General features: G+C 45.8%; 1 protein-coding gene across 2 annotated transcripts in view; it reads left to right on the forward strand.

The window, feature by feature from the left end:
* SYN3 (synapsin III) overlaps nucleotides 1-27675 on the forward strand; it is a 467769-nt gene that overhangs the window by 44594 nt on the left and 395500 nt on the right. For both annotated transcript variants that reach the window (XM_037847793.1, XM_037847792.1), the window contains exon 3: nucleotides 15089-15146. In XM_037847793.1, the coding sequence (XP_037703721.1) occupies nucleotides 15089-15146 (58 nt within the window). The remainder of the gene's footprint in view (nucleotides 1-15088; nucleotides 15147-27675) is intronic.

A 27675-nucleotide genomic window follows, 5' to 3' on the forward strand; every position in this document is an offset into this window, starting at 1 on the left:
TGAATGGCCTCAGCCAAGTTATATTTGAATTTTGACTTTGATCTTCAATGTTTCTAATCCAAAGGAATTTTAAGTTGTACGCACTGGTGGGGGGCACACTTGTGGCCAGCGGAGTTTCTCCCAGGGTATTTCAGTCATGCCTCGTATGCTCACTGTGGCGGAGACCACAAATTGGTTGTCTTTAACAGTGGTAACTTATTTTCTCACAATTTCAAGCTGTCAGCAGGATCATGGTTTCTCTGAAGCCTGCCGCGTTCTGGTGGTGGCTTTTCAGCACAGCCCAGTCTCTACCTCTGTCCCGTGGCCATCTGTCTCCTGCTCTCTGCTTATAAAGACTCCAGTCATACTGGGTTAAGGCTCACCTTGATTCTCTTTGGCCTCACCTTTACTAATAGGATCTTCAAAGATCCTCTTTACAAATGAGCTCACATCTACAGGACTGGGGTTAGGACTTGAACATGTCTTTGTGGGGGACAGTAAAGAAAGGGAGAAGTGAGAAATGGAGACTCGTTAACTCACCTGGGTGTTGGCTCTGCATTCCTTGAGTGTTGGTGACAGAGACTTCCTACACACAGACACATCAGCAGCTCATATAGAATTCCATCCTGGATACTTTGCTAATTTCTTAACCTCTCTGAATCTTAGTACACTGATTGCCAGCTTTCTCCAGGTTGATACTGCCCACCGTGGCATCCCAGTTGTTCCCTGCACAATTCCCAAAGGCTGCCTGTCCCTGTACCAGGAGCAGCCAGCAGGTGGCACACCAGACCCACAGTCCCCGGGAGGCTTTGGCAGAGCCCGGGGCTGCTCCGGGTCAGCGCTCTCCCCAGCATGCTTCCTTTGTGAGAACTGTTTCTGGAAAGGAAGCAAGAAGTCCTCGAAAGGGAGAAGCCAGCTCTCACAGCCCCATTCTTCCCCCTTTGGGATGGTAATGAAGTGGGGAACAGACCCACTGTCTGGACTTCGAGTGAACCCACCCGGGGCAATGCTGCTTTTCTACCCTTCTCAGCCCCAGACAGTTCTCTACCTTCCCATCCCTGCTCCAGGACCTTCCTGCAGAATCAGGTTTCTTTGCAGAGAGTTGCAGGAAACACCACTCTCTTTCCGTCCTTGCAGAGTCTCTGAACCAGCCTGAGTCTTCAAAAGACAGTCTGATAATGACCAGTACCCACTAGGAAGGAAGACTTTTCATCTCTGAGGACAAATAGAGGGGAGAAGCAATCATGGCCCAGCATTTTAGGGTACCACCTCCTACTAGGGAGGTGCATCTGGCTATGGCTTGGGTGTTGGGGTGACTTTGGCCAGCCCACCTGGAAAGACCTAGCTTATAGGTCTGAACTAAAGTTGATGCTGTCCTCTGGGATGGAGGGAGATGAGCCAATCTTGTGAACAACAAGGGAAAAGAGTTAAAAATGGATTTCTAGCTCCATTTTCTCCACTCTAGTACCTGTCCCCTAGTTCAGACCCTCATCTCTTGCCTAAAATTTTCCAGGAGCTTCACTGGTCTTGGGCTTCTGATCTGGACCTCACCTGGTCATCCTCCATATTACTCCCAGAGTTCGCTCCCACCCGTACCCACCCACCCACCCACTTTTATAACTTTGTGGTACCTCAAGGGCCTCAAATTAAATTCTAAATTGTAAGCACGTCTGTCCTCCCTCTAGTTTGGTCTCCAGCCCCACTTCCTGCTTTTATGTTTATTCTGCAACAATAGCAAACAACTTGTATTTCTCAAACACACCTTTCTGCCTTAGCACATTCTGTTCCCTGCTCCCTGGAACACCCTTCACTTTCTCGTTGTTTCTTAAAAACCTACTCAGGTGTTGTCTCTTTTGGGAAGGCTTCCCTGACACATCCCACCCTGCCAAGAGTACTAATTGCCACCTCCCTTGTGTAACTGAGAACATATTTCAGCATATATCACACTATTATAATTATCTGTTGCGTGGCTGTTACTTTCACAAGAACAAGGCCTATGTCTTCTTTCTCTTCTTTATATACTTGTATCTCAACACACAGTAAGCATGCAATTAACATGTCATTGTTCCCTCCAATACTCAGTGCCATCAGCATAACTTTTTATAGGCATGCAGTACCTGAAACTCACCGTACCTGAGAGGTCAGCAGGGAAGAACATACAGTTGAGGGGTCTCTGTTTTTATTCACTTATGCATAAAATCTTGGCTCTTTTTGTTTCCAATATGTAACCGTATGGCTACTGTTGGAGATTGTTTAGAAAAAAATAGGCAAAATGTTTTCCCAAAGCCCACAGAGGGTACCTGTCGAACAGGTCTGATTTGCAAAATCAAAACATTTAAGACAAAAAAAAAAAAAGTCCGTGGTCAGGTTAGGGAGGAGGTGTGCCTCCCTGCTCTTTACAAGAATTCTACTAGTTCTCCGGAGCCAGCAGTGGACTGGCAGGGGAGGCTGGGGTCAGACACAGAAGCAGCTCAGCCTCTGGAACCCTGGCTCTCCGCTCCTCTTATCTCCCTCGTGGCCTTGTTCCACAGAATGCCTGCTATTCCATTTCAATAATGATCTATTGTTACCTTTCCTTTTATTCCCCACCCTTCCCTACGGTTTCTTTTCTTCTTCTGATGGTTGGGGAGGAGCCGAAAGGAGTATCCTTTGTTTGAAACACCCTTCGGCTACCATCCGTCCAGCCTGGAGTATATCAGACGACACCAGTTGACTGAATAATGCCTAATGATACCCATTAATAAGCACCTGGTTCATTTCCAGATTCACTGAGAGTTACCATGCTGTATCGGGTCCCCACTTATGCCCCATTGATTCTTAGATGCTGTTTTTGTGTCCTGGTGCCTGGAATAGGGCTGGTAGATAATAGATGCATATGAAATGCTTGTTGTAAATAAGAGATTTTGGAGTTGGTGAGTTATTGGTAATGACAAAGTTTGGGGTGTGACAATGAAACTGAGGAATGGCCTTGGCAACATTCTAAAATCCTCCTTTTCCCCCTCACCTCATAATCCAACAGAAAGTTACGATGGCCAAGGTGGGAGCATTTACACTATAGAAATTGGTGAGCGCTATATATAAATCAGGGTGTTTATTTCCCCCCGAGAGCTGGTTTTTAGTCATTTACCAGCACACCACTGCTCACTGGTGCCTCCTGCCTGGCTGACCTGTGATGTGAGCCTCAGTTTCCCTTATTTATGAAATGAGAATAGCAATAGTGGCTCATACAATTGTTTGGGGGACTAAGTTAGAGAATCTACGAAATTAGCATGGAGGGGACACATGGCTGCTCAAGGAACCAAAACAGGAAAGTGGCTTGGCTGGCCCTGGGACCCCGCTAGTTTCTTAGAAGGCATTGCTGATGGTGCCACACCTCCTGCTCTCCACTGCTAAGGGTTTACAAGCTTGGCGCGTGGTAAGTGCTGGGCAACATTGGTCGAATGCATGACTGGGTGGACCAACAAACCAACCGTGAGCCCTTTGAGGATAGGGTCATGTCTTCATCATGAACATTTGTGCACTTTTCCATAACTGGACATTGTGCTGAATGGCTTTTGTAGATTCTCTAACTTAGTCCCCCAAACAATTGTATGAGCCACTATTGCTATTCTCATTTCATAAATAAGGGAAACTGAGGCTCTCAGCCCAAACTCTGACAAGTAGGCTGTGGTGCCCGGGATCCAGCTCGGGCATCTGACCATGAGCCTGGGTACCCTTATTTCTCTCTGCTGTTCTTCTCCCTCCCTCCTGACCACAGGCCCCCTTCCTGTGCTGTGTGTGTGTGTGTGTGTGTGTGTGTATGTATGCACAGTCTCCCTGGATCAGGGCTCTGGAGCCTCATGTGTACACACACCCACACACGCCCTGCATCTGAGAGCAGTGAGGGGGAGTGAGGTGGCAGGACTCCATGTTACAATGTTACAGCTTGGCCGCCAAGCCCAGTATCCTGGTGACCTCACCCCGGGAAGAAAGCACCCCCCCCTCCAGCCAGGCAGCCCCACCCGGCCGAGCCTCTGGGCAGCCAGAGTTGCAGGGTGCCAGGGAGAGGGGGGTTCTCCATAGCCCTCCGGACGCTTGTGATCTCAGGTTTGGAAATTGGAACTTTTGTGGAAATTGCCCTTGGATGCCTGGAGAACATTTTCTTCTCTTTCAAGCACCAAGGGAGCTCAGGCTGAGTCCTTCCTGTTCTTTCCCCTTTGTTTTGATAGTTAAGAAATTAAGGATTTCCTAACACATGTCAGACATGTTTCCCAAGAGAGGTAAAATAGGAACAAAGATAAAATGCAGAAAATTCAGGGCTGGCAGCAGAGGAAATGGGGCTGACATCTCAGCTCTGTGGTCTTGGCCAAGCTGCTTCACCGTTCTGAGCCTCAGTTTCCTTGTCTGTAAAGTGGGGATCATAATGCCACCAGCTTCATTATGCCACTAACCTCACTGACCAGCAAGAGCACCTCGTTCCTTTCCTTCATGGGCATTTCTCAACGTGCAGTTGCATACGTATGGTTTCTTGACCTGAGACTGGGTCCTGTGCTGGAGTAAAAGCTCCACGAGGGCAGAGCTTATGCCTCCCTTGTTTAACCACCACATCCTCAGAGAGCCTAACACAGTGCCTGGCACTGGTCAGGTAAGGATAAACAAATGAGTTAATTAATGAATCAGTGGATGCTCTTGCCAAATGCTGTCATTATTTATTAAGGGAGTGTTCAGGATTAAGGATGCCCTGGAGGAGAGTCTTTCTCAAAAAACACTCCGCAGGCCTGGAATTCTGGAACCCCCAGCAGGATTGGCTGAAACTTCCAGCTTCCACCCAGGAGCCAGACTGCTCAGGGCTGCTTTGACTGAAGGTACGAAGACTCCGGGTCCTTTTGGCACGTCCTGCTAACAACAGGCCCACAGGGGCCAAGACTTGCTGGTTCCCACTGGCCGTCTGCAGGGATGTAAACTCAGAGCTAGCATCACCAACCGTGGTTTATAGGTCGCATTGCCAGATTTAGTAAATAAGAATACATTGGTGGTTAAACAACTCAGTATAAGTATGTCCCATGCAGCATTTGGAACAGACTTATGGTATAAAATTATTCATTGTTTATCTGAAATTCAAGTTTAGCTGGCATTTTCCCTGGCAACCCTACCTATGGGGGCTCACCACAACTGGTTCTGCTCACATCAGGCCAGTGAGAGGCCAACCCAGGCCCCCTGCCATTGACCCCATTCTCAGAGATCAATTTTCCATGTCTGTGGTGAATCCCATTAGTTCACAGAGGGGAGGAAGCAAAGCAGAGTGGCCAGAGCCTCAAGCCAGCCGGCCTGGGTGCTGCCGCCGCTGGTCCCCTGCCCTCCCTCTTAGTTACCTGACCTTGGGGAAGTCAAATTCGGAACCTCACATTCCTCAGTCACAAAGCTGGCGAGTGGCAGCTCTTCCTTTCGGGGGGTTACTGTGAAGATTAGCGGTAATCCTGTGGGTGGGGCTGGTACCAGGCTTAGCCTGTGATAACAGGCACTGAAGCAGGAACGTATTAACAGTTAATTGCGATTACTAATTGCTCTTGAATATGATCCTGCTGGGAGCCAAGGGGAAGGAAGGCACTTGGCCTGCTTCTCAGTTCCGCTGACTGTCCCAAGGGCTGCCTTCCAGAGGCCTGGAGGAGGGGTCTCGAGATGCTGGCAGACTAGGGCTGGGGGTGCCGACTCGGTCCCTTCCTCCTGGAGTTGGTTGAGGGGCTTAAAGCGGAGACACACACCTCTCTGTTTAAAACACTTGGCTCTGGGGAACAAAATCCTAACGTCTCCCCCCACTGCTCCCTGTACCCCTAGGACTCCTCAAACAAGGGCAGGCCCTGCCTCTTCCATGTTGAGGGTGTCAGAGGTGGGAGGGGATAGGGATTTTGTCACCTTCCCACTTGCTTCATTCATCCACTCAAGCACCACCTGGCCCGGCTCCGGCCCCCTCTCTCTCTCCCTCTGGCTCCTGCCCTGCCCCCTGCGCCTCCCCCTCCCCTGGGCTTTGCCTGGCCCTGGTGCCCGGCGGAGGGGGGGCCCTGGGCATTCCCCAGCAGCCTGCCCAGTCGCCTGGAGACCGGCTCCGTTTCCCAGGCCCGGCCCCTTTTATCAGGAAGACAATGAGGACACACAGTGAGGCCTTGTGCGGCACCCAAGCCCCAAGCCCTTCGACTTGAGGAATTTTTCAAGTGCTGACCCCTCTCCGTGAGGTCCTCGCGCCATCCAATCCACAGGCCCGACGCCTCTGCTGCTTCCGACCCTGCTCTCTGGACGAGAGAGGAGGAAAGGGAGAAAACAGCCAAGGGTTGTTCCCTCCGCCCCAGTGGAGTCTTGGGGAGAGCCTCACCCTCAGAAACCAGGTCTAGAAAATCGGGGGGAAATGTCTTTGAGTGACAAGGGGTGTGGGGAGAAATTTGATGGGTGATGTTTCTTCCTGCCTTCTCTCTTCTCTCTCTCTTTCTAAAGAACTCTGCTGATGCTGTGGGATTCTGAGGGAGATGTTCTCCTCTCTGGGCCTCAGTTTCCTCCAATGTAAAACAGTGAGAATGGGCTAAAATCATGGTCCCCAAATGACTGATCAAAAAACTATGCCCTTAAGAATGATTTTCAGATATCCAGGCCCCACCCTACGCCTTCTGTACTGCATGGAGTTCTTTGTGAGAAAAAACAAATAGTCTTTGGCCAAAATTCAGGCAAAATAGAGATTTATTGGATATACGTGGGGAGGCTCACAGAATCAAAGGAAAATGTGAGGAACTGATTCTCAGAAAGGCCAGGACCCCGGGATCTAGATGGCAGGAACACAGGGACACTCTGTCTGCATAAATCAGCTCCCATTTCCTTTCATCCTCGTGCTCCTCTATGCAAAAATCTCATTCCTAGGGAAGAGTTTTATTAGCCTGGCTTGAGTTATTGTTCCACTGCTTGTCCTGGGAGCGGACCAGTATGACAGTCCCACCAAGACTGAAGGAAAGGAAAAGGCTTCCTTCCATCAAGGCAAATGCAAATTGAGGAGCTCTTCCAGCGGAGGGTGAAATGGATGGAGCTCAGGCCAAACTGAGATGACCCCCTAGAGCTACTGAATCCACATATCTAGAGTTAAGCTCAGGAAAATGTATTTTAAAAATGATGCAGAGCCAAATTTGGAAACCACCAAGCTAGAGGACTTGTTTCATGTGACTCCCATTCAGTACAACTGGGACCAGCAGGGGAAAAGGGAGACATGGTTCAGCTCAATATCAGAAACATTGTCTAACTGGCAGAGCCCAAAGATCAAGTGGGCTGCCTGGAAAGGGAGTGAGCTCCCTGTCACATGCAGGTGTTCAAGCACAGCTTGACTGACCCTGTGGGAGGAATAACATAGAAGGGGATACAACTATAAAGGGGCTCAGCAACAGATCCTTCAAGGCCTCTTGAAGCTGGAGCCTTTGATTTCTACCTCTGACGTTTTGTCTCAGTAACATTTCATGCCTTTGCCTTGCTTTCCTCAGAGAAGTTCAACTGTTTCACGTCTTAGTCTTGCCTCATTCTATAAAACATGGCTTTCTTGCTCAGGACCTCCAAGTGACCTTCTTTTGAAGGAGTCCCTTAAGGGAAGTCCCTTGGGGGAAAGAGTCCCTCAAGAAGCCATGGGATTTCTTGAGCACTAGCTAATCCCATGCTGGAGCCTACAGACTCCATCCCACATGAGTTACAGCCTCGCCCTGGGGGAGGCTGGTCTGTGGGCCAATGCCAGCTTCATTACAGAACGTCTCTTCTCTGAGCTTCTTCTGCCAACGAGACTCCAGGACTTGTGGAAACCTGCCTGGGATGTGTTTCCTCATCTGGAGGGAGGTCATCTGTGATAGCAGGTGGGGCAATGGTGCTTCATGTCCATTTCCCTGACCTCCCACTCTTTGGTTGCAGAAGGGGTAGGAGTGTGGGTTTCCTGAAGATTTGTACTCAGCTAACAGGCATCTTCAGAAAGGACTTAACTAAATCAGAGGCGGCCTGTGCAGCTGCTCACAGGAGATAAGTCAGACAGTGAGTGAAGGGCAGGTGGTAGGAAAAGGCATGGACACAGAGAAATGTTTCTCTGCTATAAGAAAAGCAACGGCACATGCTCTATAATAAATGCTGTCTGTCACGTGGCTTCAGTTTCAGAGGAATGACAGGAAGCAGTGGGGACTAGGGTGGCTGTGAGAACTTATGCTCCCTAGGAAGGCAATAGCTGAGCCCACTCAGCTTCACCAGGTTTTACCATGCAGGAATGAAGGCCTGGGGTTGCCAGTTACTGATCTGCAAGTAAAGCCAGAAATCTGAATTTTAAATATATATCTTCCCTTTAAAAATTAAAAGTGTGCAATCCAAGTTCAACAAAACAAGCCTGTGGCCTCAAATGATGTCTACCAGTTGGCAGTTTCTGATAAAGAAGGCAGGAATTGGGGTATGTGCTCAGTCTAGTTCCTCTTCTTGTCCTGTTTTCCTGCTAGACTGTAAGCGCCAGGATGGCAGGGTGTTTCTTTTGTTCACTGCCATTCCTAATGCCTAGAGTGCTGTGCACATAGCAGGCTCTGGATGGATGGATGGATGGATGGATGGATGGATGGGTGGGTGGATGGATGCGTGGATGGATGGATGGATGGATGGATGGATGGATGTGTGAATGGATGCATGGATGATGTATAGATGGATGCATGGATGGATGCATGGATGATGGATGGATGGATAGATGGATGGATGGATGCATGAATGGGTAGATGGATGGATGAGTGGGTGGTTGGATGGGTGGGTGGGTAGATGGATGGGTGGATGTGTGGATGAATGGGTGGGTGGGTAGTGGGTGGATAATTAATATTCTCAATCTTCCCCTTCTGTGCCCTGTACTTTTCACCTTGACAGGCCTCACACCCCTTTCTAAATAAAACACTCAGTATTCTCATGGTCCCCTTCCTCTCATCCTGTTGTTTACTTCAAAACCCCCTTTCAGGAATGACCAGATATTAGTCACAAGTGCCTCGGTATGAGTTACCTTTCAGTGTTTTTCCTGTCCTATGGGCATTTCCCCGGGCTGGGCCTTTAGTAGGTAGGTACTCGGTAAATGTTTGCTGCAGGAATTCGGTTAACCCTCTTTGCGGGATGAAGGGCTGTGGATTTCTAGACATCTATGGGAATGAGGGTGACACAGAGATGTGTCTTTGGAGAGGGGAGGGGTAAGGGCTGGGAGATGACATTCTATCCAACCCTCTGCAGTCACAGTTAGTGAGCGCCTGGTGACTTTGTTTATCCGAAGGTCTGTCCTGGGGAGGAAGGGAAGTTCCCAGGGAGTGAATGGGGCAGGTTTCCATCATGCTAGGCCTAAAGCAGAAGTTCCATTTAGACCAAGGCAGATGCTGCCACTTTCCTCTCCTTAGAGTGGAAATGACCCATCATTCACCAACCAACCTTGGCCCTCCACCCATCCTATTGGAGATCAGGAGAGAAAGAAGCAAACACCAATTAAGCACGTGCCATGTGTCAGGGGTTTCATTCACTGGGTTTCTGTGGCAGATGCATTAATGTCCTTATTTTTACAGATGAGGAAACTGGTACTTAGAAGAGTTGACAATTGCTGAGGTGGCAAAGCTAGGACATAACCTGGGGCGGTCTGCCTCTAACACTGGTGGTGCCCGGTCACCTCTGTTTCTGGAGAGATAGAATTCCACCCTAGTGACCCACCATCACCTGCCAGTGCACTCTTGGGTGGTCCCAGAGGGCTTTAATCTGTGTCCTTATTTAATCCTCAATGGGTAGATCTTATCCCCATTCTGCAGATGAGGAAGCAGAGGCTGGTCCCAAATCATACAGCTGGATGGTGCCAGGGCTGCCAATGCAAGCCCACTTCTGCTCCATGCCCATTGCTTATTTTTCCTGCACATTTGGGGACAAGCCCCAGGAAAATTCATCACCCTCCTTAGTGCCCCCAACTCATTTGCCTCTGCTTATGTCTTTCACCCTTACATCCAGACTCTGTCACATTCATCTTTGTAGCCTTAGGCCCTGGCAAACAATAGGTACCAAATACTGGATGCGTTGATGGATGTAATGGGCCAGTTCATCAGAGAAGCAGCCTCTGACCCTCACCCTGGGGTGGGTGTCCCTTCTGTGGACTGACTTGGATCGTTGTACTTAATACCCTGTGTTGTGTAGTCATTGTCCATTTCTGTGTCTCCCTTCCATTAGGTATTAAGCCAAGAGCTACGTTGTCTTCATACTTGTTTCCTTAGAGCCTGCAGGCTGTGGCATATAGGAGGTGATCAGTAAATGTTTGCTAAGTGTCTTCTCAAAGAAGCCTTCCCTGACAAGTAGGTTGGTCCCTAGACCTTCCAATCCTCTATCACTTTTGTCTATTCATTTTATACATAATACTCATCATTTTTTTTAACCTGGTTATTTTCTGCCTCTTCCATGAGCATGTATGTTCTGCAGAGACAAGGATCATGTCTGCTTTTTCCCTTGTGTGTAGTACAGTGCCCAGTCCCTAGTAGACGCAACAAATAGTGGTTACATGAGAGAGTGAATAAATGAAGGGAATTGTGGCCATACCTACCCACAAAATTCTCCTTTACTGTTGCTGTCAGACTCCAGTGAGGGTGCATTTGTTCCACCTTGTGGTTTGGGGGCCCTGGCAGGTTTTGGCTGCCCACCTCTCCAGATCCCTGTGCTAGCACAAGAGCCTCGTCACACTCAGGAGGTGCCCGCTCTTCTAACTAACCGGAGCACCCTAATTGCATAGAGAAACAGAGGCTTCCCCGTCAGACAGGATCCCTTCTGTCTGGCAGTGGGTAAGGGCCAGGGGAGTTAGAGATCCTTAGGAGTAAATGAAGGAGCTAGAATTGAATCTCAGGTCCCTCAGGTTCAAAGCCCCGCCCTTGCATCCTCCATCCATCCAACCTGCCATGCGACCCTCCTTGTGTTTCTAACCGGGAAATCCTGAGTGTGTCTGCCTCCAGGGATCTGCTGCATGGTCTGTCCATCCTCCTCCCAGGCCACAGTGAGTCATTGATATGTTGGGTCAGAAACATGAAAATCTCTTTCTGGATTTAGATCCTGTATTCCCGCCCAACCCCCATTCCTGACAGGGGCAACCTGTGGGAAGACGGCTCTACAGGAGACAGAACGTTCTGGACCCCTACTCCCCGGGAAGGGCATTAGCCATGTTGACTCTATATCCCAGATGGCTTCATTCAAAGGGTGCTGCTTGGACTCAGGTGGAGCCTGTTTGTGCTAATTCTCCTCTTCCTTCAGCCCCTGGTGCAGCCACAAAAGAACTCGGCTCCTCATAAATCTCTCTCACACACCACATCCCTCCTCTCCGAATCAGGGGTTTCCCACCCCAGGCAATGCTGGTTTTATAATAATTCTCCTTCCTGGTGCCTCTGATGTGGCAGTAAAATATGAGACCACCCACAGAGAGAGAAGCTTCAGGGAGTGGAGAGCCCCTCCCACTACCCTAGGCCAGGGACTTGATTGATTGGCTGAGGGATTCAAGGTGCTCATTATGAGAAAGAGCATATCAAGACAATGGGAGGAGGCAGCCCAATGGGAGACAAAGCCTGGGGGCACAGTGGGTCCCTCCATTTTGCCTGAGGTCAAACAGCCAATCAATTACAGGGGCACCAACCCCAAGTCCCAAGGCATCTGGCATTCCAGACCATCCCTACCCTTCCCTCTGCCAGACAGAACTGTGCAGAGGCAGCTCAAGCCTGAATGAGCCCCCGGCAAGGAGGCCGCAGTCTGTGTGGCCTGTCGGGAGACAGACTTCTGACTCTCGGCCAGGCAGGGGGATGGACCGCCTGACCCTCAGCTCCAGCCTGAGTCCGTCTGCCAGGCCCTGCAGTCAACATTCCAGAGATGGGCAAGACAAGGAGTTCTCCTTGTCGAGACTGGAGCTGCCTGGGTGGTATCTATGTAGTGCAAAGCGCTCTGGGTTCTGGGTTATAATCAAATCGAGGGCTGCCAGTTGAACAGATTGAACCCGGTACAATGGCCCCTGCATGGTAGTTGGTGCAGATCTGTAAGTTTATTACAACCATGTACCGGTAGATGGCAGTGAAGTGTCTTAAGGAAGCTATATCAAGTGGGTAAATCCTGAAAGACATTCGTTTACCCAGTCAACAAACATTTGCGCTAGCACCTTGGAGATTCAGTGAGGATTGATATGCAATTTCTGGTTTCCAAAAGCTCACAGACTAAATGTATGGAGGAAGGGGACAGACGAGCAATGTGTAATTACAGTGTGGTGTGATATGTGTTATGGAAGTTGTAAGCACCATGTGCTATAGGAGCCCAGAGGAGGGACACCTAACCCAGTCTCTTTAGGAGGGTGCTGTTAAGGAAAACTTGACAGAGTAGGTGTCACCTGCCAGGATCTTGGAACATAAGAAAGAGGCAGCCAGGTAGAGAAGAGCAGGAAGACACCCATGGGAGAGATGACAGCATGTGCAAGGCTCAGAGGCATAAGAATAGGTCATGGTTAGGGAATCGGATGACATGGGCATGTCCATGAGGTTGTTGGCAAATGGGAGGAGAAATAGGGCCACAGGTCAGAGGTTCCTGATCATGAAGGGCCCAGGGGGTCTGGATTGAATCCCAAAGAATTTAAAGTAGGAGACCCAACTCACCTTTACCTCTTAGAGGATGTATGACCTTGAACAGAGACTTCTCCACCTGGAACATTTGGGGGAAGGATCCCTGCACCGAGGGTCAAACAGAAGGAGGCATGTGAAGGGGCTCACGGGCCCTGCCATGCCAGGGTCACCTATCATCATCATCATCATCATCATCATTCATCACCTCCTGGGGGACAAATCAAAGTGAGGTGAATTGTAATTCTGTTTTGTAACCCCCCAGAGGGTAAGATTATGTTTTATTTGCACACAGTAGGTATGGAGTAAGCATTCAGTAGTTGATCCTGCTGCAGGCCCTAATCTACTTGCTGAGAGCTGGCAATCCCTATGCCACCATGGTTTGGGGTGGAATTCGGAGAAACCGAAATTCTGAGCCTTCCAGATCATTATGAATTTCTATATGTCAAGGAAGGAGAACAGATATATTTTATTTAAATGTTCACTAGCTTTATTTATCACTTTTAAATATGAAGACCCATGATACACAGCCCTCTATTTTTGCCCCAGATCCTACAAACATTAGGGACAGACCTGTCCTGGTGTCTGGAGTTTGCCAGCACTTCCTTTAAGGATTCTTGATAAGATTCACAATCACATGAAAAGTTTCCTTTTGTAGGATGCCGATTGCACACATACGCTGTAGAAGAGCTTCCCTGGGGAAAAATCTTGCTTTCAAGTCACACTAACAGCTCCTGTCCCACTGAAGTCCTGCCTGGTTAACATCTAAACCTGTCAGCCTTGTAGGAAAAAGTGGCAGTAATATTGGAGCTATCAGGGAATGATTTGGACAGTCTTGGGGAGAGATGGACTCCACTGGCATAGGCCAAGTGTAGACAGAGTTTGGAAGCAGACAGAATGCACGTTGGTCAGAGAATTTGTAGAATGGATTCTTTCTTTCACAAACGGAAGGCTGGAAAATAGATGGCAACATCCATGCTTCACAGAGAAAAATAGAAGAAGAAACTAAGAAGGCTCTGGGAGTTTCTATCAAATGCAATGCTATGTGCTTATATTACTCGGTCCCATGGCCACACCTGGCTGCAAGGGAGGGTTGGAAACAGGCTTTTATTTGCTATCTATAAACTCTCTTAGTGTGGGAGAAAAGGAGAATGGATATTGAGGACCAAAGAGCTGTCTCTGCCTCAGAGAAGGTTAATGGAAATTCCTAACATAGTGCCCAGAATACAGCAAATGACTAAGAAATACTGGTTTCATCATACCAACAATCAAAAAAAGCAAATGGAAAATTTTGTTACTTTTGTGTTGGAGCTACTGGGTTATTTAGCTGCTATTTTTCAGGATTGAGCAAAAGCATAGATTTGGAATTAGAGGGCTAGGTTTAAGTCCCTTAGGCAAAATATTTAGTCTCTCTGGGTTTCCTTGACTATAAGATGGAGTTGTTAATAATGGCTACCTCATGGTGATGGTGTGAACATTAAATAAGAAAGGCTGTTTATGTTAAAGCCTCTAGCATAGTTCTGGCACAAAGTACTCCATAAGTGTTTTTTTCCATCCATCTCTTCATTCATTTATTCACTCAACAAATATTTATTGAGCTCCTACTGTGTCCTAAGCACTCTGCTAGGAGTTGGAGACAGAATGATGAATGAGATAGATTGTTCCAGACCTCAAGGAGTTGTGTTATTGTTTAGTGGGAGACAGCTACTAAAGTTACACAAGTAACCAATTACAGTTTTAATAATACTATGAAACAAAAGTACAATATAAAGAGAGAATTTATATCAGAAGAAAGACAAAGCAGACCAGGATTAGGGTGCTTATAAAGAAAAATGGACAAGCGGATGGATTTGAAAAATAATTAGAATGTAGAATCAACAGAAATAGAGAGGGAGAAAGAAGTAACAAGAATGGTGTCCAGGCTTCTGCCTTGAGCAATGGGTAGATGGTGGTGCCATTTATTGATAACGGAGGAAACAGAGGCAGGGGGTGTAAAGGAATGTTGGTTTAAGAATGGGTAAATGGATGGGTGGATGGATGGATGGATGGATGACAGTCAAACAAAAGGATATGTGAATGGATTCCTCAATGGCCTGACAGATGAAAAAAATAGAGAAATAGGTGGATGGGTACATCAATTTAACAAGTCTTTGGAGTATATAGGGTATAACTCATTAAAGTGGTTAATAACACTATACCATTCAATTGTGTTGTGTTCAGATATGTAGGGCAGGTATTAATATCTTAATTTTACAGAAGATAAAACAGAGACATGGAGAGGTGAAGCAATTTGGCAGAACCAGAACACGAGTCTCCATATGTCTCACCCTTTACTTTTTTCTCTCTACCACATATTGCCTATAAATGAGAAAATCAGCAGCCATGTGGGGAGGAGGGAGTGGGAAGGCAGAGAATGTATCTGGGTGTTAGGGCTTAGCTACCAGAGAGAAACAAGTAAACCATTCTGCATCCTTACTTTGTACCTTTCTTCCTCTCCTTCACAGGGCCAAGTACTTCCATGGAAAGAAGGTTAATGGAGACATTGAGATCCGAGTGGAACAGGTAGGTGGGAGCTGTCACCCTGACCTCTGCAATCGGGGCCAGTTCCAAGGGCAACCTTAGTTCCCATTTTATGTGGCCACAATGAGCTAAGATTACCATAGAAATTCCAGCCCAGGGCCCCGTTGGGCCCATACCTATGAGTCTCATCAAATTCCAGGAGTATTTGGTCCAATTATTTTCAAACTTTTTGTTTTAGTGGCAGAACATTTATTCAAAAGAAATCTCAAGTAAGGACCCATTTTACAAAATAGAGATAGGTAGAGGTGCTGTGATGGAAGTGGGCATGGGACACAGAAATTATGTCTACTACGCCTTGTTTTGTCTTGCCCCATGGTTCCCACAGCATCTCCTTGGAACCACTGGGACTAGGGGCATAGTTTGGGAGTGTACTGTGAGTCCTGACTTCCTCATTTGTTAGGTGTTGGGCAGGTGACTTAATCTCTCTGTGCTTTAATTTCCTCACATTGTTGTTGAGAGTAAGGGATTTTAACCTCGAAAGAAAATAGAATCATAAATGCTAGCTCTTGTTATTACTGCTAATATACATATCCAGGCCCCTCATTTTGAAGGGAAAGAACATGGACTTGTCAAAGCTACATTGCAAGTCAGTGGCTAGAACTCCCTGCCTCCTAGACCCAGATGTGGGTCTCCTTTTATTCATTCAGTGAACATTGCTGAGGGCCTGCCCTATGCCAAGCATTGTGGTTGGCCTCAGTGTAGCCCATCAAAGCATAGGCTCTAGAGCCAGATCCCCACATCACCCCTTGATTGAACAATACTTAAGCTCTCTGCAGCTCGTTTCCTCGTCTGTACAGTTGGGATTATATTAGCATCAACTTCATAAGGTTTCTGTGAGTATCAGATGAGTGAATCTATGAAGAGTGCTTAGAACAGTGCCTTAGTGAGTGTTACCCATTTATCATCATCATCATCATCATCATCATCATCATCATCATCATCATCATCATCAAAGGCTAACAGTTAATAAAATAGGCAAGGTCCCTGCCATAAGATTAATTCAGAGAAGTGCTATAAAAAAATAGGGAGTGTATGTGTGACTTCTCTTCTCCTATCACTCTTTGAACCTGGCATAGCTCAGTAACAGAAAGGCCTTCCGAACATCAATTTGAGTTGGCTTAGTGTTAAAATGCCTATGATTTGAATATAAATTTGATCCTGTGGCTTTCAAGTCAATCCAGCGTCTACTGTTTCTCCTTCCATGGCAAAGAGCAGGTTATTTTTATTCATTTAACAAATATTTGTCAAGTGTCTACTATGCTAGTTAGCTAATGTGTGGGGAAGGAGAATGTAGAAGCAGAGACTGTTCCCAAAAGCTTGTGGTCTAGTAAGGGAGGTGAGATAAGTCTTTGAAGAACTCCAACACAGGTTGAGTCCAGGTAAGAGGGGTCCAAACTTAGCACTCTGGGCAGCAGAAGTCACAGCCAATTGAGGAAATCAGAAGTGGCTTTCAGGAAGGGATGGTATTTGAAGTAGATCTTAAAGGATGGGCAGGATTTCAATAAGTGGGGATGGTGGTGCGATGAGTGTGTGAGATGGGAGTGGCATAGCAAAGGCAAGGACACCAGAAAGTACAGGGTACAGAAGGGTGGGAGGCCACTTTGGTTGAGGCCAAAACAAGACACATTGTCTTCCTCTGTCCTCAACCCACCCCAACTCCTGAGTTCCATCTCTCAGTAAAAAGCACCAGCATCTACCTTCCACCTTAGCCAGAAACCTGTATAGTCTCCTGGATGCTTCTCTCTCCCTCTTCCATTATACCCACTCAGCTACCAGATCCTGTGGACTCCACACTCCCCTAATAGGTCTCTTTCTCCACTCCCACTGCCTACATCTTCTACTGGATCACCATCCACTCTCATCCAACACACAGCCTCCTAATTCCAATTTTTTACTCATCCCCAATTTATTCTTCATACTAAAGCCAGAGTGATTTTTCTAAAAACCAAATTGGGTTCTTTAAAGTCTTAAGCTTTAAAATCCTTTCCTCAAAGATCCATTCTCTGACCATCCCCATTCCAATATAAATCAGGTGACCTGGTTATTCCAATCGTAACATCCCAACTTTTCCTTCTTAGCCCTTACCATATGTTTAGGGGTGGCATTGCTTGATCATCTCTGTATGAGGGCAGGGACCATGGCTGTTGGATTTTACTCTGTTAAGTAGCAGAGGGCCTGGCACATAGTGGAACTGAAGCAAACATTTGTGGAATGAATAACTGATAGATTCCACAGATTCCAATCTGCAGGTCAGTTTCCAAAGGTGAGAAATCACTGCTCCTTCCTCTCCCCTCAAAAAATCTAAGTTTTACGTAAACCATCTGATAAATGCTCAGTTGTCAGCTGTGCTAGCCCCATCATCCCATTGTGGAAATCCCAGAGGATGCTTTAATTTTCCCCTTTTATCTCTTTGCTGCCCTCGGCCCAACCTATGGGTGCAAAATCTATGAGCAAAGGGATTGCCCTGGGAATAACCCCCAAGGATTCTGGGGACACTCAGACAGTCTTAAGGGCTACAAACACACTGTAGAATGTTGGCTGATTTAGAATCATCCTGATTTCCAGTCATCCCCTTCCATAGAAGCTGGAAGGCGAATTAGTCGGAGGACCAATTAGCAGGTCTAATTTGGGCATATTTTTCCCTGGAAGACATGCCTCCCCCTACTGATCATGGAGTCACAATCATTTGTCTTTGCCCATCTAGATGAATATGTGAGTTCTATGAGTGGACCCCCATGAATTTCATATGTGTCCTCCAGCACCTGGAAAAAGTCTTAGGATGAGGGCCACTGTTTAGTCTGACCTGGGCTCACATTCTGAGAGTCTGTCTCCAACCAAGTGCCAAATTACCTGGATAATTGCACCGTCTGGGTTTTGCTGGAGAGAATGAGTTGGTTGTAGTTGGCCTAGAGGAAGCCCCCGCCTCTTCTCTCCATCCTCTTCCCCCCAGTTCAAAAACTTCTTGCTTCAGCTCTTCCAGAGCCAGGAATTAAGAAACCCTGGGGAGGCCAGCGTGGAGAGTTGCATCATTTTTGCATTCTATTACCCAGAATGCCATACTGGCTCTGCGGGAGCCTCACAGCAATGTCCTCGTAAACCTGGGAGGATCTGGCTGGGGTGCTTGGCTCGTTGAGTTCTCTGTTTATTTTGAGGGAAAGGGTCTTTTTCTCCACAGGCACAAGTCACCCCACTGTAGTGCTAAGTGACGAGGTTGATGAATGTATTAATATTAAGTAGATTCACAGTTCTGAGAGAATAGCAGGCTAGGACTTAGTAGGATAAACTCTTGAGCTTCTTTCTTCTCTAATAAAAAGCATACTGAAATCACCACAGTCAGCATTTCCTCCATGCTAGTGGAGGTTCCAAGGAATAAGGAACAATATATTGTTGCAGCAGATGGAGAAAAAGGCAAGAGAAGGTATAGACTCCGCCCTTGAACAATTCCAAGTCCAGTGAAGGAAGCTGCACAAACCACAGACTTACATACAAATGCCAGTGGTTCCCTTGGAGTCCCTGTCATTGTGTGATACTGGAGTTGGGATGAGGTTAAGTAGACGTGTGTGGGTCCTGGGGAAGGCTGTTGATTGTGGGCCTGTCCATCTTCTACCTTTTTGTTTCCTCAACACAAATGTCTTCTGGAAGTAAAGGTAAGCTTTTTCCCTTAAAATATTTTATATGCTCAAGACTCCATATTTATATTTTCTCATACCCATTGCAGCCTTCAATGCCCAATTCTTTCTAGGATGACCTTTCTTAGAATGGACCTTAGCTATATAGATATTGACCAGACAGACCTTGGGATATTTCAGAAACAATTTTCAACATGATAGGGAAGCAGAGGTCGGGTGATAATTCAGTTTGGTGAATTGATAACAGGTTGAACATCATCCCCATCAGGAAATGATTACTTGATAGAAATATACTCTGAGGAAAGGGTATAATGGCTTGCTTCAGGTCTCTGCCCTTGGCTTTGTTATACTCCACCTTTTTAACAGTGACTTATGTAATTGCATTTGCTGATAACTTCAAGCTGGACAGGAGAGAGAATATGCTGAATTAAATTTTATTGTATCAAATTGAATGGGAATGCAATATAAAGTCCTATTCAAAATCTCAGTTGTAGAGGATCAGGACTGGTGCAATCCAGCTAATTAAAATTACATGAGAAAAAACAGCCTAAGATTGGAGTTGATCAAAGCTTAATATCTGTGGGAAGAAGTATGGTGTGAAGGGTCAGACTGTGGGCTCCAGGGTAAGTTAGACAGGAGATGGATCTCAGCTGCACCATTTCTTAGCCTTGTTGGCCTTCTGTTTAATATCTCTAAGCATCTGTTTCCTCCTCTGAAAAATGGGGATAATAATTTCTATCCCCCTAGACTTATATATGGATTAAATGAGTTAATATAAGCAATGTGCTTAGCATAGTTCCTGGCACATAGTAAGTTCTCAATAAATTGTGGTTGTGGTTGTCACTCCCCTAAAACTTGATGCCTTTTCCGTCTGCATTATCAAGGTCAAGCATCTAGAATCCAGGAAGGTGATGGTACACACACACACACACACACACACAGTGCTGGCTGAATTCTACTGGAAGCTCCAGTTGTAGCTTCATCCTGTAAAGGGATAGTAGCAATCTGGAATGCCTTCTGAAGCTGGTGATTGCAGTGAGAGGAGACTGGAAATATGTGAGCAAAGAGAATCGGTTTAAAGAATCGGAGATGTTTAGTCCAGAGAAAGAGAGGAATGAGGGGTTGATAATAATAATAACTAATATATGTTGTGTCTTTACAGTATAAAGTTAACTGCTTTTTAGCGTAGAGGTGAGTACTATTATTACTGCCATCTTAAAGAAACTGGAGTTCAGGGAGACTCAGTGGCTTGCCCAAGGTCATCCAACTTAAGTGGCAGGAGCCTGTTTTTAGACCCAAGCAGTCTGACTTCAGAGCCCTCCTCTTACCCACTACAGGTTTCTGCCAGTGTTGCTAATACTGAGAACAATAACCAAAATGTATTGGTTAAAGCACTTAACATATACAATTTTATTTCAACCTCACAACGACCCTTTAAGATGGGTATTATGACTATCCCTGTTTGGCAGATGAAGAAACTGAGGCTGGGAAAGCTTACACAACCAGCTTGAAATGATTGATAAGAGGGGAGATTTGAACCCAGATTTCATCTGCATGTGTAGTTTATCTACCACCCTATATTGTTTCACTGAGGTTAGAGTTTAGGCTGATGGTAAAATCCTACACAAAGATGGATTTTAACTTGGTGTAAGCAGAAACTATTCAGCGTGTCGACTAAAAGAGGAGTGGACCTCTTTGGTGGGTAGGGGGTCACCTGTGCTGGAGATGCACCAGCAGAAACTTGATGGCTAATTTGAGGAATATTTCATAGGAAATTCATATACCCAACAGGAGATAACCCTTGTTTTTCCTTTAACTTTTTCAGTAAAGGCAATACATTCAAAAGGTTAAAAATTGGAAAAAAGTCTCCCTCCAGTTCTGCACCTACCAATCTAGTTCTATTCCATGTAGTTAACCATTATCACTAGCTTCCTAGGCAACTTGCCAGAAAGATATATATGTATATTTTCCTTTGTTTCTTATAGATGGTTATTGGATAGGAAAACATAAACTATTCTCTAGGTATTTCAAACAGAGGGGGATTTATTAAGGACGATTGGCTACAAATCGGTTGAAAGGGGGAAATATATGAACCCAGAGCCACAATTGTCCTACCGTCATTGCTTTGACTGCCATTGCTGCTATTGCAACTGTGACCGTTAGCAACGAAAAAGAAAGATTAGCCTGAAGTCCCACTGGTGCCACCAACTTGCTATAATTGCTGTTGGTGAAGCTTCTGCAGCTGCCACCAGAAGCAGAACAGTTGCTAACTTCTTCCTGACATCTGTGCTTGCATGGATGCCTCCCCTTGGTAGAAATTAGCTGCAACCATGTTAGCAAAAGAATCTGGGAAATCTAGATTTTAAGTTTGTATAGCAGGAGAAATATAGAAAGGTGTATGTGTGTGGCTGAGTGGCAATAGATAATAACTGGTACAGTCCACCCCTTTCGCTGCTCAACATCCACACATACCTCTCTACTTATCCATACTATTCTGCACCTTTATTTTTCACTTAACATATCTTGGAGTTTACTCCATGAGCTTACAGGCAGTGCTGCCTCATTCCTGTTAAAGTTGCTCAGGGTTCTGTCATATGGATATACTATAATTTATTTTCAATAATTTTACTGTATAAACAATGCTAAACCTATGTCATTTCAAACATCTGTTAGCATATCTGTAGGATTCATTCCTGGAATTAGAACAACATGTTAAAAAAGCTTGGCCTGTAATAAATGCTATAATACACCTTGAGGAACTAAGACTTTTCTCCCAGTTGCTCTAAGTGCTTCCAGCAAACAACTCTCAGCTGTCCGTCCTCCTTTGGAAGAACTTCAGGAGGTGAAGAGAGCTCCTCATCCAAGATCACATCTCTTTCCTAGGGGCAGCTACATTCAATAATAGGCCAACACTGGGTGTAAGCTCTGGCCCCTTTAGTCCAATTTGGAACAACTCTGAAAGGCCAATTCCACTTCAGAGCTCTTTGTGCAGTTGGTGGAGGCCTCTGTTGAAACAGCAGTGCAGCCCAACTTCTCCGTCTTCCTAGTCCTGCTTCCTTCCTTTCCCTTCCCTTCCTCTGGTGGTGATTCCAAGAGCACTCCCTAATGAGTCTTCTGCATGCTAATGTACATCTTGGAGTCTGCTTCCCAGGGAACACAGCTTGCAAGGGTACATTTATAATTTTGATAGATATTGCCCAGGTACCCTCCAAAGAGATTGTACAGATGATCTATAAAGACTTTTCTGGTGTGGGTTTCTAGGACTGCACATGACCCATGGGTTCTGGAGTCTGTCCTGCACAGAATGCTCTCCTGGTTACAGTCCAAGCCTTGATGCTGAACTCTGATGTGCTCCATAATTTGATCTTCCTATTTGACCTCGGAGTGTTTGAAATTCACCAGAGCTTGGCGTTCTCTGCAGGGCTGAGCCCGGCAGAACTCTACTCACTCTGATCCACTAAGCCTTGTTTTGTTAACACAATCCTGCAAGATTTATTTGTTTGGCTTGGCTTACCCTGACCTCAGACATTCTGTTTTGTATTATTTTTAAAAGCGTGCAGGTCTCCATGGAGGCCTTTTTCTTTTCAAATCTAAGAACCAGCTGGGGGAATAAAAAAGCAGGTGGGACACTAGAGTGCATTAGCTGAAACATAACTCATAAGAGGAGCAAGTGTTTCTCTCTTTAACACATTGATTAATGTGGATTTATCAGCATCCTGGGTCTACCTTTAGGCTCACCAACTTAAGACAATAGAGAAATGGAGTAACAGTAACAATGGTGATGGTAGCAAACTTTTATTGAACACTTGTTGTATGCCAGGTGCCAGGTTAAGTGCTTCCCATGCATTAACTCATTTAATTCACACAATATGCCTGAGGTTACTGAGGAAACTGAAGCTCGGAGAGTTAAATAAATTGCCCAGGATGGTCACACAATTAGTAAGAATATGGGGAAGCTGGGATTCCAAGCCAGGTTTAGCTGACTTCAGGGTCATAGTTTTAACCAAAGGGAAACTATCAGAATTTATATTGAATCTTTAATTTGTCTTCATAAAGCCTGTTTGCCTTTCCCTTCTTAGTTCAGGTTCCTTCAGTCTATGTCCCGCCATCTTTTCCCATCTCACTCTACTCTTTTGATCTACTGGACAAATTACAAATTCATATGAGATGTTTTCCCAGCAAAAGACTCGTCCTTTCCTGGCTGACCCTGACGACTCTTACTCATGACTTGATGTTTCCGGCTTGTTGCTGCATGGTTCCTTGTTAAGAGTTCTGTTTGTTCTTTGTTTCCTCCTAAGATTTAATGTTAGCTGTTTTCTTTTAAGTATAGCTATATGACTTTAGACTAAACAAACTGTATAACAGCTCAGACTCTGGAGCCAGAACCATTTGGGTTTGAATCCAAATATTTGAATGCCACTTCCTTGAACAAGTAATTTAACATCTTTGTGCCTCAGTTTCCTCATCTGTAAAATGGAGAGAATAGTAATAATATGTATCCATAAAGTTGATGTGAGATTGAAATAAGTTATATATGTGAAGCACTCAAAACAGGGCCTGGCCCCTAGAAAGTGCTCACTAAATGTTAGTTAGCTCAGTAAGTGTTTTGTAATCATCTTCATGTCATTGAACACATACTGCCTGAGTAGCTTCTGGATGTCAGTCTCTGGAATCATTCAGAAATGGAAAGGATATAAACCTTGCTCTAAAGAAGTCTGCAGTGTAGTAGAGGGCTAAGAAATATAACAATTTCATGTTTATATGTGTGTTTTTATTATATTTCTCATTGACAATCAATTGGCACCTGGCTTAAACTTCTTATCTTTTACTTGACAGTAGATAGCACAACTCCAGATCAAGGTATTCGATGAATGTTTGTTGAGTGAATGGGTGAGTGAATGGATAATGTGACATAATCCTAGAAGGATAGAACTAGAAAAGGAACTTAGAGATCATCTAATCCAACTCTCTTGTGTAACAACTGAGGAAATTGAGTATCGGAGAGAAGAGACTAGACCAAGCACAAACAGCAAATTATTGTCGGAGTCCCAAGTATGGACAACCCAGGCTGCTGCATCCCATGCCATTGGTTTTCCTACTACATTTGTCTGCCTGCTGATGCCGCTATTGTCTTCTCCTTTTAAGAAGCCATTAATCCCTTCTGATGGTTTTCATAGCAACCACATTAATCTAATACTCTAGTCATGAAGTCAATATTTTCCACATTTCCCTGCAAGAGGCCTTCTTCTGGAGAGTCAGGAGGAAGGAATCTAGGATGGGGTGCTAAGCCATAACTGAAAGCCAAAGGAGAGCTCCAACCAGTGAGGCTGGGAGAATACTGAGGCCATGGTTTATAAAGCCCCAGCACTTCTAAACCCAACAGGGAATACTTCATCAGTTGGCTAATCCTTAGGGCCTCCTCGTCTTCTGCACTAGAGAAGAGTCTCGGAGACTGGTTTGAATATGCCACTCATTAGCACCTTCCCTCACAATGAATGAGAAGGAGGGATGGGAATGGAAGCAAGTCCATCTTGTTGCACTGGGTAGCTCAGGTCATAGTTTATTAGTCATTGCCTGCTATTTTTGGTAATTTATCCTTCCTTGCTGCCACCCCACTCCATGGATATTGTCCCCACCCCATTAGCACCATAGATAAATGAGACTCCAATGGAAATTCAGTAGCAGTTCTGAAAGAGAACTCATTAAGCCCTTTAGTTTCTTGAGGAATGTGTAATAAAAAATAAACAGAACTTATCACAACCTGCTCCTTTATTCAGGAAACATTTTCTGAGCAACGGCGCGGTGCCTGGCCTTAACGACAGAGCCCCACTCTCGAAGTGTTCCTCAGCCAGTGGGAAGAGTGACATTTAGGGAGGTCACTTTAATCCACTGTGTTGAGGGCTGTCATAGACACCTGTCAAAAGCATAATGGGGGCACAGAAGGAGTGCCAGCCTTGCCTTAGGACCTTCTTGGGAAAGGCTTCACAGAGAATTTGATGCTCAACTAAGGTTTGGGGGAGAATTAGGGAGCATGAGGCTGAAAAGGGAAGAGATGTGTGCATCAGGCCTCCAGCACCAGAGCATGTTTTAAATCTCAACTTGTCACTAGCAGGAAAATGACCAGAATATGGGGTTCTTGACCAGGGGTGGTGGGAGATGAATTTGGAAAAGAAGGTTGAGACAGTATGTTTAGGGTGGGCTTTGTATGGCAAGGAGGGCAACAAAAACTTGTGTCTTAGAGGCAACTGGGACATAATGGACATTTTTAAACAGTGGAATGGTAGGATTATTCATTTTAGAATGCACTGATAATCACATTAGAAGGTCAACTAAGTAGGAACTGTGGCATGAGACTGGAGGTAAGGTAACTCAGCTCCGGATCCAGTGAAATAGACTATCCTTGTGTATCAGGTACATAGACAGAACTTCATAACTGCTAAGTGAGTGCATGAATATCCTTGTCAATGTTGTTCTTTAGTTATTTAAGCTTCATTCTTATACCTAGAACTTGTATTTGAGAATAGAAGAGAAGAGATGGCCTATCTTCCTTAAACCAGAGAGCATTGGAGCCAGACCCACGTGATGTGTTTGAGCTGACACCACATAAAAGCGAGCCACACACAACTTCATCTTATTCACCACCTTAGTCCCAGCCGCTTGCCCTGACCCATTTCACACCGCGCATTCCAACTTGCTCCCCAATCTCCCTGATCTCTGGAACTTGGGATCCCTTTATCTGCTTATGATCTCCCTCCTTTACCCTCTTCTACCTTGCCTTATAACACATCTCCAGCTTTGACTTTCTGTTTTTCTTGGCCACTATTTATGTTTTCTGCCAGTTCTGTCATTGGCTTCACCGTCTGGGGTCTGGCCTGGGCCCTGTTGAGTGGAGTTCCCTCTGGGTTTACATCTAGCCCCTGCATGGATGTGCTTGCACACTGGATTTGAGCCTTTGCATTTCAGCAGGAATCCAGGGTTATTAATTAACCCAGGGTGGAACCTATTATGAAACATCCCAGAGAGCTGGAACAAACCAAAGAGACTTCTGAACTCACAGCAGGGAAAAATACCTTTTAATTAAATTGTATGACTTCACCGCAAAAATCTGTCTGGCTGTTATGCTAAACTGGAAACTGATCTATTAGATTTTCTAAGGACTCTCCCAGCCCACCCTGACCAGAGTCTCCCAGGAGGAGAGTGGGGCAATACAACAGGACTTATGCATTGAAATGGCTTCCTCTGGAGCATACCCAGTCTGGCTGCAGTCCCTGAGGAAGAGAGGGCAGGCCCATATCTGAGAATGAGCTTATCCATCCTACAACATGCATCTTCAGCCTCGCATGGGAGATTTCTAAGGCACAGCTTACTTTAGAGAGGGATTCAACTTCAAGTGGACCTACCTTGGACCCCTTCTCTCAAGGGTGACATGGAAGTGTTTCCACGATGGTGTTATCATGTACGTGACAGCTGAACAGTTGTGCTCTGACGGGCTTAATGATAATACCAGTGTCTAATCACATGTTTATCAAGTGCCAGGCACACTCTAAGCACTTTATATGGATTAGTTTATTTGCTCCTTGTCACTGTGATTTCCCCCATTCCCCAAATGAGGACGCTATAGCAGACCTGAAATTCAGTCAGGCTAACTCCAGAGACTGTTTATAGTTCTTAACCTTTGTGCTGCTTTACCTGCAGAGGTATATCCTGAAGGAGTTAAAATCCGGAGAAGACTCGGTGGCTCTCTTCTAATGCAGGAAGGCCTGGCTTGTACATAAGGCTTGCTCTCTGGGGCTCAGGTTAGCTTGGACCTGAGGCCCTCTGCCAGTGAGCCCCTGCCTGCCTTTCCAGCCTCAACACCTCCCACAGTTCACCTTAGACTTCAGTCCTACCAAACCACTATGGTTCCCCCACTTTGCGCATAGTCCTAATACCATCTTGTATTCACGCCTCCTCGCCTTGGCAAGTCTATGATCCTGAGACAGCCTTTCCTTGATTTGCCATAAATTCTTGAAGATTTAGCTCAGGCATTATTTCTGTGCTGGTTGCGCTGACCGTCCTCTCTCTCCAGGCAGGGTGAGGTGCCTCTTGTCTCTCTCTAACCGCATCTCATATGCATTTCTACCATTGCAGTTATCATACGACTTTGAAATTGCGAGTTCACCTACCTGTCACTCCCTCTAGACTCTGAGATCACTGAGAACAGGAACAGTATCTTTATTGAGCACATACTATATGCCAGGTGTTTGGGCTAAAGTAGTGAATAAAACCAGATTGGTCACTACCTTGATGGAGCTTAAACTCTAATGGGGCAGATAGATATTAATCACAAAATCTCTCTCTCCCTCTCTTTCACACACACACACACCATATTCACACAGTGTCAGGGACTGTGAAAGAAAGCTGTGTTGTGGTAGCACGTGGTGGGAGACTGGCAGTGGGCACCTGTTCAGGTACATAGCAGGTGCTCCAAGAACTGAGATACACTATCTGCACCCGGTAAATATTTGTCAAACTGATCTGAAGTAGGGAAAAATGAAAGAAGGTACAGAGAAAGGCTTTGATCTACTATAAGAACTTCTCCAATAGACAGATCCACCTTAATATTCCACTGCATCATAAACGAGACAGGGAAAGCTGTAGCTTGGCATTAACTCTACAGGTAAAGCAATGATACGTTACGATACAGGTAATAAAGTGCTCGACATTAACATTCAGGGAGCACAATGTGCCAGCCAGGATCTAGGCAGTTTACCTCTGTTGGGTCATCTAATACTTTCTGTAACCCCACAAAGTAAAAACCGATGAAGCTGAGGTTCAGACAAAAAGCTGGTGGGTGTCTGAGCTGAGATGTGGGCCCAGACTGCTCTAGAGTCCACACCACG

The sequence above is a fragment of the Choloepus didactylus genome, chromosome 8 (assembly GCF_015220235.1).
Source record: "Choloepus didactylus isolate mChoDid1 chromosome 8, mChoDid1.pri, whole genome shotgun sequence".
Lineage (NCBI taxonomy): Eukaryota > Metazoa > Chordata > Mammalia > Pilosa > Megalonychidae > Choloepus > Choloepus didactylus.